At 49.5% G+C, this 11,296-nt stretch overlaps 1 protein-coding gene across 50 annotated transcripts in view; it reads right to left on the bottom strand.

Annotated features, from left to right (window-relative positions):
- CLASP1 (cytoplasmic linker associated protein 1) overlaps positions 1-11,296 on the bottom strand; it is a 133,366-nt gene extending 122,070 nt beyond the window's left edge. For 45 of the 50 annotated variants that reach the window (XM_085553281.1, XM_085553289.1, XM_085553277.1 and 42 more), the window contains exons 1-2: positions 11,099-11,296; positions 2,033-2,507 (exon numbers count right to left, since the gene is read on the bottom strand). In XM_085553281.1, coding sequence (XP_085409407.1) covers positions 2,033-2,227 — 195 coding nt within the window. In that variant the 5' untranslated portion in view covers positions 2,228-2,507; positions 11,099-11,296. The remainder of the gene's footprint in view (positions 1-2,032; positions 2,508-11,098) is intronic. The other 5 variants (XM_085553279.1, XM_085553256.1, XM_085553252.1 and 2 more) reach the window with 1 other exon arrangement.

The following is an 11,296-nucleotide window of genomic DNA, read 5'->3' on the forward strand; positions in this document are numbered from 1 at the left end:
AGCTCACATCCAGACAGATGTGGTCTATGCACCAGGTTCATCTGGAAGACCCCTGAGAGAGAAAACATCCTCAGCTCTGGGCCCTGTTACCAGAGTCAGCTCCTCACATTTCTTATAGGTCAACCTGCTGGGTACAGAGCATCACTCACACCGAGCTGCACTGGAGCAAAGGGACTGTTCCATGCAAGGGGGAGACGATCCTCCCCCCGGCAATTGAAGTGAGTACAGAAGCTCCAAAATAATGGTTACTTTTTAAGAATAAAATGCAACAAATCTCACAAAGTTCTTTACCTATTTTCACTTCAAACTACCCTCTCCTACCATTTTTCAATGAGATGCCGAGAGAAGGTCACTGCTAAACACCCTCAGTTCACCTCCAGAAGCATCAACACCACCTTAAGATCCTTTATGCAATCCTCTGCGTCCCACCACAAAACATCGCTGGTTCATCAGTCTGGACACACAGGAAGTCACACTGACCACAGACATGTACATCAGGAGATCCGGACCTACCTGACAAGATCATACCAAATGCTGCTCCAAGCAGCTCCAAGTAAGGTGGTCTGCCAATGACTCCCTGCTGATTTCACCACCCTCCCCCTCGCTATTGGATTGTGAAGGCAAGACAACACACTGAAGCCTCTAGTATCACCAATAGTTTCACACATCTCAGTGCAGGCTTTAGTTATTCCAACGTGAAAGAGAAGATGGTATTGGCTCCTGTCTCAGTGCTTCACAAAATACTGTCAGGTTAAATAAAAACAGTGTATGAAAACACCAAAGTCTCAAACTGCCAGTGATGGTCATGACTTACACAGCTCAAACCAATGACAAAGACAATTGAGTCCTCCCCAAGTGCACAGCAGCAGCAGCTGAAGCTCCCTTTAGTGCAAACTGAACTGAATTATGCCAAAGATGTCACATTTCACAGCAGTCTGGAGGAAAAGTACCAGTAATATAAACACAGGCACTAAAACAAAAGAGATTGGCATATGGAGATGAAACACTAGCAAGATATTAAAATAAATATCACTTAACTCCAGGTAGTCTCTGCTTGTCCCACTCAAAAGTTTCACATATGTGATTACAGTCATTTACTGAGAAAACAGCCTCCAGAAACTTGAGATAAGTCCACGTTACCCTCACTAGAACTTCTTAAATGAAACCAAACGCCACTCATAGAACATGAGTGGAACCACTCCAGTATGGAAGTACCACTGGTTTATTTCTGGATAGAACTCCACAATAACCCTGTTAATGAGCTTCACCATCAGGTCTGTAGGAGCTTTTACTCACAGATTTTTCTGGATTTACCAGAAAATACCAAAACCTCCTGGTCTTCCCTCTAACAACAGTCCAAGTATCCCAGCAGCCTTGTCAGCGTGCCTTGGGAAACAACCAGAACGCAACTTCTCCAAAGCACAGCTGCAAACCCCTCCCCATTGAGGACACTGCAGACAAGGGAGCAGAAGCAACACGACAGGGATAACAAGGCAGCTGAGTTCCACATCCCACTGCTGTGGATGCAAGGTTGTTCAGTTCAAGAGAACGTACATGCTCGTTACCTTTCCTGAGCTAACTGCAGTAGATCAGCAGTACTTAAATTATCTCCAAATAGTAAAAAAAAAAAAAAAAAGAAAAAAAAATCTAGCAAGAATTAAGAACAGTATGAAAAGCACAGGCTGTACATATGTGCTTTTTGCCATTTTTATATGGCAAGAAATCATCCACACTGTCAACTAATGGGATGATCAAAGCGTTCCACAAACAACCAAGGCATACAAAGAAATCAGGATGTCAGAGTATGAGCACCCAAAACAAATCCGGTTTGCTGAAGTGTAATTGCCGTGAATCCCTGATATCATACCAGCAATCAGCTATCAAGAAATGGGACCAGGATGGTTGATTCAGTGTAATGACCAGCTTGCAGAACAGCATATTACGAAGTACGCAACACAAGTTCCACTTGGATCAAGCATCACTTGGAATTCAATTACAATCAAAATCTTCATTGTAATTTGACAAGTCTTACCTTATAATTGCTGGAATTCACCCAAGAGGTGGCCAGTCCATCAACCATTTTATCCAGCATCGTCTGATCATGTTCCAGATCAGCTGACTTCTGTTTATCTGAGAAGTAATCTATCAGTTCCTGACCAACCTGAAGTCTCTTCCCAACATCCTTCTGCAGCACCTGCGCTAAGCAGTACTCCATACTGGGCTCCATAGTGTCTCAGAAACACAGCACTTGCAAGAAAGCCAGAGGGCAGACAGTCCAAAAAATCCCTCTGTGAACGTACGCAGGAGGTCGCCTCTTTGTTCAGTGAAGGTTACTGAGGGCCTGGGTTTCAAAGATGCAATTCTGAGAATGGCAACAATGCACCATGTGTGTGTGAACAGCAGCTGGCAGGATATTAAAAGTCCAATTTAAATAACTAGTGATAGATGAAGCAATGAGCAGTGCTGTACTGTTGGGTCTGCAATAATTCTCAATTCAGCAGTCCATTCTGAAAGAAAAAGAACAGTATTATAGGTTAAATTAAGAACAGAGCAGAAAAAAAAAGATTGAAAGCATGTCACAAAATAGGTTATTCACATACAGCTGCAAAGCTGCGATAAGCTGGATACGAACATTGTTCTATTTTAAGGAATCAGACAAGGTAGGTCAAGACAAAAACCCCTGGTTATTCTTCACAACAGCACTTAGCCAGCAGATCCCCAGCAGCAGCTTTAGAGACAGACAGCAAATCTGGACCTTCAGAAAGAATTAATAATCAATATTCTTCCAAACACCACCATCACCACTCACCTACAAAAGAACAGACAAAGCCCTCATGCAGGCCATCAGGAAAACACATCTGCATTAAGGAGTGAAAGCAGGACGGCATCTGGATCCTGTTTGGACCGCTGGCCACCAGCAGTCAGTGCCACCAGCTGCCTGCAGGATTCAGCCCTAATGCTGCGCTCCAGGAACCTCAGCAAGCAGTTTTCAAATACTTGGTGCTCAAGGTGCTTGCAGGCTGAATCCTGACACAACCCAAAGCACAGACCCAGGAAAAAGCACGGCCTGCTGCAATAGCATAACCACGGCTCAACCAACAGGGCCTGCGGCATCCTGAGAACCACAGCCGTGGAGAAGAAAGGCCAGGCCAAATTTTGCTGCCACTCAAAGGCACAGCATCTTTTGTGAACAAAAAGTTGCACGTCTGAATTTGGCCACGTTCCCCAGCATTTGAAGCTCTCTTCTCCAGGGACTGCATTAGAAGTTGTTGGGGTTTTTTTTAAGGGTTTTTCTCTACCTCCAGCAAACCATCCCCTCCAGGCACAGACCTCCAGCTGTCCTCCACCAGCCAGGGCTCCCACTGCAACCATGCTGCTTCTGAACCACTTCCTCTTCCAAGTTAGCTCTTTGAGTAGGAGATGATAAAAACCCAGTATACCGTTTTGTTTCCAGCCTAGTAGCCAAAACTCGAAGTCTGCTCTGCTTTCTGCACCAGAATAAGGAAAGCAGGCCAAGCTCAGTGTGAGGCATGAGGCTGTGGAGCAGGTACCTGCTTCAGTACACAAGGGAAGCTGGATGCACATGCTCACTAATTGGAAGCACTGGGCTGCAATGCTAAATACCTTCCATTTGAGCAAACAAGGCCTTCACAAAAGTTAATAAAAAGCAAAGCAGGTCTGAAAGCAGATGAGACGCTCACAAAATCCCTTGCCTGGAAGTAAAAGCAAACTTGCACAGCACGCTGCATCAGCTCATTATCTCACCTCCATCCTCCTTGGCCACACTTGCACACTGCTGCATCCCACAAATGGCTCCAGAGGCTGCACCACGATTCACCAGGCAGGATGAGTCCCCAGAGCACAGATCCTCCCCCCACCAGCTCAAATCCCCACTGGCTGACAGTGGTGCACAGAACTAAACTGGTTCTGTACAGCCAGGGACACACGTCAGCCAACTGCCTGGCAAGCCCTGCCATCAACCAGAAGGGCTGCTTGATGCCCTCAGACTGAAATCCCTTCTCACCAGCAAAACCTGACCCTCTGGTGCAGCAAGGAGGAAGCATCAGCTGCATCTACACAACACCTGGGGCTCTGTCAGTGCCATGGGGCTCGAGCCACTTGCCTCTGACCAGCGCACCCACCTGAGCTGTCCAGACAGCATCTCAAAGCCTTATTGTTTTATAAATCCTATTTATCTACCTATTAAGTGGGAAACACAATCATGTCCTCTATTACTAGCTTCTCTGTCAGACCATAGGTAAGACCTTGACTTCCAGTTCTGAAATTGTCAACAACAGCCCAATCAACACTCTAAGTCAGAGCAACCCTTATTTCTTCCTTTCTAAATGAGCCTCAGGTTCCAAACTAGCAGAGAGCCATACCTCCTCTGTACTACTGGAGCTGCAGCTTCTCCATTGTGTCAGCTCAGCACTAACTGAAATACTCTGATCTCTCCCATCCTTACAGAGCACAATATATTTCTGGCAGCCAACAGCAACAAGAAGTGATAGTTTAAAAGTAAGCTTGACAAAGAATCAAAAATAATTTAAAAAAACATTCCCCAAAGTGACACAGGTGAAAAACTGGGCCACTTCCATCACAAAAGCACAGCAGTCTTCCACTGAGCCTCCTCATCTGTGCCTTTGAATACAGGCCCATCCCCACCCTCCAGCAAGGGCAGGCCCTTGCTTCTTGCTGAAGGCGCTCCTTACACCTTAGAGGGTCTATCACACACTGCACGGCCTATCTGAAACATCCTACCTATCTGAAACATCCTAACTGCGTGGCCTGCTTCTGGATCCCACTTTCAACAGGAGATTGGCTGATGTGGCCAGGAAAGTCCCTTAACTGCTCTTAACATGGAAATGTGGAACTTGCTTAAACCTGGAAATTAATTGAGATTCCAGGAGGGTGTGAATGACTGCGACATACCGCAGAATAGCCATTGCTGATTAACTTCATGCCGACAAGTCCCAACACATCCAACAAGCCATTAGGTGCCCATAGGGCCGTGAGAAAGAAACAGCCAAACTTTCAAGCCTTTCTATGCAGTTTTCATTTGAAAGTATCTAAGTCTCTGCATACAAGCAGAGAACAATCTCTTAAGTCAATAAGCCAAAAGGAAGGGCTGCACCTACCTTTGTTTTAAATCTAATACGCTTTTCGATACATGAGTTAGTCTGCTAATTACCCTCCTTTCCCCATGAAAGTACCTCCTGAGAAAACCAAGACCCAGGCTCAAAAATATGAACCTCCCAGGTAGCAAAGAACACAGCCGCTCCATCAACACACCTGAAATCCATTGGGCAGATGCTCTGGAAAACAAGCTCGCAATCTCAGCCCTAGGAGGCCACTTTTTTTCCTGCACAATCTCATCACCACTGGTTGTGGGTAGTGTTATAGGGTACAAGCATTTCAGGCGAGGATTTGGAGTAGCACCTCTCCCCCTGAAGCAGAGTCACACAGGCCTGGAAACCAACAACTCAGTGGCACAGATCACGTGCTTGGAGCTCCTCCATGTTTCAGAAGAGCTGTAGATGCAGGCTCTGGAGCACGGCGCTGTCCTGGTCCTCCAGCTATGCTCGCAGCTTGTAACAAGACTGACAGTGCCAAGATGGAGATTAAATAATGCAAGGTGAGGAGGGGAAACATCCCAACCACACCAGATCTGCAATGGCAAAAATACAGCTCCTTCTTTCACTATTAAGCCATGAAAACAATGTGCTCAGCCAAAGTCCCTGCCAGCAACACCTACATTTTCCACCAAGAGCTATCCAGCAGAAAGTCATTAGTGAGGCTTAAGTGTAAAGCCAGCTTGGAGCTCAGAACGGTGAGTTAAAGGAGAAAGCAGACAGACTGAACAGTAGTATCAAAGCTAAGGAACTTCAGGCTATCACTGTAACTCCACCAAAGCTGGTACAACTTACAGCAAAGCAATTGGAATAAGTCAATTCAAGGAGCACAAAGGAAATACTCATTACCCAAAATGGACCCACTTTCATGCCACCACGTAACCCAATGAAGTTTTTTCAGTGCACAGCAGAATCCCACTCACTCCAGACTAACACCCCTGCTCTAACCACCACGTTGAGTTGGCACCTTCCAATTATGCGGACACCTTCACATAGACCAGTGCAGGTCACAAGCTCCCACCAAGCAGCCCCACACAGAGCTACCCAGGGGATCACGGGCAGCAATGCTCCACCTGTCCTCACAGGTCTTGCCAGCCCTTCCTGAAGGTTCTCCTGCCTGCTCCCAGCTCTAAGCTGGTCTCAGCAACTCCCAAACCAGCCAGCCCTTTTTTTGGGTGCAATGTTTTGTGCATAGTGGGGTGTAGCAGAGCAGCTGTATGAGTAACACAGTGACACAAGAGTGCCAACAAGGCTCCCTCACAGGTCTCGGGACATAACTGCATGCAAGCTTCAGTTTAAATTTAGTTTCATGTATATGAGACAGACTGCCTTGAACCTTGACTTTCCACAACAAAGAACAGCTCCTCCCAACCTCCACCCGCCAAATGCAGTAACTCTTCAGGTACCTTTTATCAGCTCCAACAGCTGAGTGCTGCAGGAGGGCTGTGCCTGGTCCCAGCAGCAGAGCCCTGCTGCATGTAGAGGCACCTGCAAAGCAAAGCCCAGCCAGGGCCCATAGCATGGCAGCTCAAAACCCAAGCTGTGAATGAAGGGAGGGCCTCTTCAGTCCTCCATCTCCTTATGGCCTTCTCCATGCCCTGCCCAGGGGGGCTCTGGTATCAGTCCTTCACAAAGCTGGACACTCACTAAGCACCTAACTGGACCTGCTCCTCCCTAGATATGCAAAAAGCAGCAGTTTGCAGGAGAAACCCCCCAGCACTTGGCATGGAGAGGCTCTCCCCTTTCTCCACCTGGCTCCATATGTAGGAGATAATGTTTATTTAGTGCCCAGGGGTATTTCACAATCACTGACTGCTTTAAATCAGTAATTAGTGTTGCCTTGTACTTAAGCCTTCCCCTAATCCAGTGATCCTTAGAGTTCCAGCCTAACAACTCCTGTTCAAATAAGCTGGAGCTGGTCACCATTGGAAGGGGTAGCTGCTCTCACCTTGCTGTAGAGCCTGCCGTGTCCCCTGGACCCAAACAGCACCAGCTGCACTAAGGCAGCTCCTCTCCAGCCCTGCTGCTGGGCTCACCTGCAGAACCACCTATGGCTGAAGGCTGCTGGGACCCTGCTATGTACCAGCTGTTCTTCAGGCTTGCTTGCAGTCTATGAAGGGGCTTTGCCTTTAAAGAACAGACAGTAGCCAACCCACACCAGCACACAAATTCACTGCCACAAGGAAAACTGAAGCAGATTTCCAGAATGAAGATGTCTGAAAGATTTCCAGGGCTTAAGCTAAGACCCTGCAGCCCCCTGCAATCCTTCCAGGACAGACACTGGCTGTGAAAGTTGCATTACCCTGCCCTGGGTAAGATAAGCTTTTAGACAGCAGGCCTGCTTGTATACCTCCATAAGGGTTTGCATTGCTGCCTCAGCAATGGGACAGCTCACAAAGGTGCTGATATCAATGAGGCCTCATCAATCTCCCAAAACATCTCTGCAGCAAGCCAAGACTACCCTGCAGGCTTACAACCTGTGTGTGTTCCCGGCAGCCTGGCACTACAGAAAGCACTGCACTGAGCAGGAGCCCCTCCTCCAGAGTGCGGCAGGAGGACGCATGAGTTGCAACGGCCTTTGTTTTCCTAATACAGATTTCCCCTAATTTCCCCTCTTCGAAATTAGCACTGACTCTGGATGATATCCAGCCATACAGTTACAGTACTTTAAAATGGAAGTGTCTGGCTCCCTTCCTACCACAATCAAGTGCAGGGCAGTTTCCCAGCACCCGGCTTTAACCCTGTCTCCTGTCTCCAGCAGCAATGAGATCTGCTGGAAAAACATGGGAAGAAAAGAACACTTGCACCTGGAGCCTTGCTGGACAGTGAAGCTGAGCTGTGGGAGGTTTAGAAGTGAAATGTCACTGAAAATGAGTGGTATCCCATTGATTCCCTGCTCACCAGCAGGAGCTTCCAGCACTCACCTGAGTCCCGCAGTCCCTATCTGCACTGCAACAAATGCAGTCTTGTAGGCTCAGACCACTGATTTACATGATCTTGGAGATGAAAAGCATTTCTTAGTGTTAATGAGAGAAAAGGTGGGAGAATACCAAGAGCCTATTTTGCAGGCAGGAACGGGGCAGAAACTCATTGCCTTTCCCAGAGTCACTGCAAACAAAGCCTGCAGCAGCAGTAGGAACCAAGGGCCAGATAGCACCGTGGGGAAATAAAAACCCATAGTACCACATGCTGGGTACAAGATCCGGATAATCTAGTTCTAAGAGATCAGTGGGTTGTGGTAGAAATGCCATATTCCACAAATCCTCCAGGAGCCTGTTATCCCCAGCAATACATAACTGGTCAGGGACACACAACACAGAAACAGGGCTTTTGTGTGTCAGCCCAAGCCAGAATCACCCTGGCAGCAAGTAACAGAGAGGGAAGTGCCAGTGCTCAAGTGCCTGTGAAAACCAAGGCACTGCTACTATGAACACACACACTTCAAACTGAACGAGACATTCACTCCAGCAGGCCTGGACAGTACCTGTAACACCATGGAATGGGACTCCAGCAGATCCTAAGTGAGTCACTTTGAAAACTTTATTTTGGTCCTGGGCTCCAGGGGCAGCTCAGAGACTGCAGCTGTAAGAAATAACCTGCAGAGAAACAGGCACACCTGTGAACCCTCCCTGCTGCTCAGCATCACCCTGAAATACAGGTCAGCACCTGACTCCAGCTGGACCAGATCCCTGCTTCAGCAAATCACTGCTGGTTCAATGCAGCTTTCTGAAAGCTCCTGGAATGGAAAGCACCTGCAGGCAGAGCTGAGAGAGGAACCCAGCCCAGCCCTGAAACACAAACGTTTCTATCAGTAAGTTACTGATGATGATGCTTTTCTAACAGGTCTATGACAGAGCCAGGTACTAAACAGCACAAAATGCCAGGGAACTTGTCTGTGTTGAGTTCCTAGATATCCAGCTGTGCAAAACCTCTTAATTAGCTCACATCAGTGGTTCAGACAGCTCTGAAGGCTGGTAACAGGTAACCCAAAATACTGAAAGAGCTGTGAAGAAACATGCTCCAAACTTCTGCATAGGCTGATGAAAATGAAGAGCAACGTGAGGGGCAAAGCTGAGGATGTTCTGCACGAGGCTGCCACAATCGGTGCCATTCATCAAGGCAGAACTGAGCCCCTTTCCTCACATGCAGATTGTTTGTTTACAATTTAGTAGAGTCTGAAGAAATCAATGAACAGATTGGTTTCATCTACTCACTCAGCTGCACTACCTTGTGATACCACACACTGGCAAGAGCTGCTGGAAGGTGCCCCAGCCCCATCAGGATCCAGAAGGGAGCTTCAATTGTGTGCAACCAAAGCTATGGATACCCCATCCCTGGAGGCATTCAAGGCCAGGCTGGATGCGGCTCTGGGCAGCCTGTGCTGGTGGTTGGTGACCCTGCATACAGCAGGTGGGTTGAAACTGGATGAACATTGTGGTCCTTTTCAATCCAGGCCATTCTATGATGCTGTGATGACTGCAAGCTCCAGCCATGGCCCAGCCACTGTGATGAGAGGCTCAGAGTGACACACGTGCCTGATCCAAGTAACATGAGGCATGACGGGTACCCTAATGGCAGCTCTCTTCAGCTACAGCTCAGATTTAAGGTTCTAACAGGACTTCAGAGATGAAGCGTATGGAGGACCGGCTCACTTGTTCACATGCACTCTCTGCAATTGTCCCTCTGGGGAACATCACACAAACAGAGAAACCCCTCCCGGCCCCCAAGCACACCGTTGTCACACTGTTGTCTCACTTTTAGCACTGCTGTCAGCCAAGTGAGGCAAGGACTGAGCGTTCTTCTTGGAACACAGACATTTCTGAACCTGTCTGATCAATCACAAGAACTTCACAGGAACGCTGCACACATCACTGTAGAAAAGAGATCCCGTTTGTGCTGGCAGTCATTAAAAAAAGCATGACTATGAAATAGAGGCTGACGGTGATACAGTCGTTATCCCATCCCTCTGGTAACTTCCAGGCTTTCATCCTACTAACGGATGGGATTCCACAGTGAAAAGAGGCAGGAGCTGGACTTGGCCAAGCCCAACACTGCAGCACAAAGGCTCATCCCATACACAGAGCAATACTGCTGCGATGATGAACACCCTGAACATTGCAGTGCTACGGTTCCATCCTGCTGCAGTTCAGTCTTTGACTATGTCAAAAACTTTCCACTTTGGGAAGTTCCCAAACCCGTCCATCCCAAACCTCTACAGCAAACCCTTATTAAACCCAGCACGGTTGTTGCTCCTGATGCCTTCGGGAACGACCGTTTGAACGGCGGGCTCGTACCATCGGGCGTCAAGCGATGACACTCGGCTTTCTCTCCCACCAGCAACCACAGGGTGCCGCCAATGGAACCAAACAATGGAGATAACTCTTCAAAAACACGCACAAGAAACGTGACGGACTATGGGGCTCCGATAACAAAATGGACTCCATCGCATCCGCGTGAGATGCGCCCACAGCACCGAGGCGGACACCGCGCCCCCGCCCCGCCGGCTCCAGCTCCGCCAACGCTCCGACGGGCTCAACCCTCCGACGGGCCGAAGCTCCCGGGGAGGCGGCGGCCCTTCCCTTCCCTTCTTTTCCTTTCCCTTCTTTTCCCTTTCTCTCCCCATCGCTGCCGGTGCGGCCATGTCCTGCTGCAGGTGTCGCGGGGCGGCGCGCAGTGCCCAACAGCGGCGGGTGACCCAGCCCACAGCCCGCAGCGCAGAGCGGGATGCGCCCAACGACGGCGCAGCTCTTTGTGCCCATCCGCGGCCCCGCGCCCAGGGCCCGGCGGCGCTGAGTTAAACCCAGCCCCGCGCACACAATAGGGACGGCACAAGCCCCGACCTCCCACCCCCCGCTCCTGGGCCCTGCGCGCCCCCCCCGCGACCCCGAGGGAGCCCGGCCCCGGCAACCGCCGCCCCGCTCCCCTCGCGATCGCGCTCCGCTCGCAGCCCCGCGGTGCGGCGTTACCTGTGGGGCTGGGCGGCACACACACGGCGGTACACGGCAGCACACACACATACACACACGGCGGCGGGGCGGGGGCCGGGCGGGCTCAGTGCCGGCGGCGCCCGCTGCGCTGCATGGCTGCGCCCGCCCCGCTGCCACGGGAAGAATGGGAGCCGGCGCGCATGCGCCAACCTCACCTCACGGCGCAGGCGCGGCACC

Source organism: Coturnix japonica, chromosome 7, assembly GCF_054131305.1.
Source record: "Coturnix japonica strain WE chromosome 7, WE-NBRP24, whole genome shotgun sequence".
Lineage (NCBI taxonomy): Eukaryota > Metazoa > Chordata > Aves > Galliformes > Phasianidae > Coturnix > Coturnix japonica.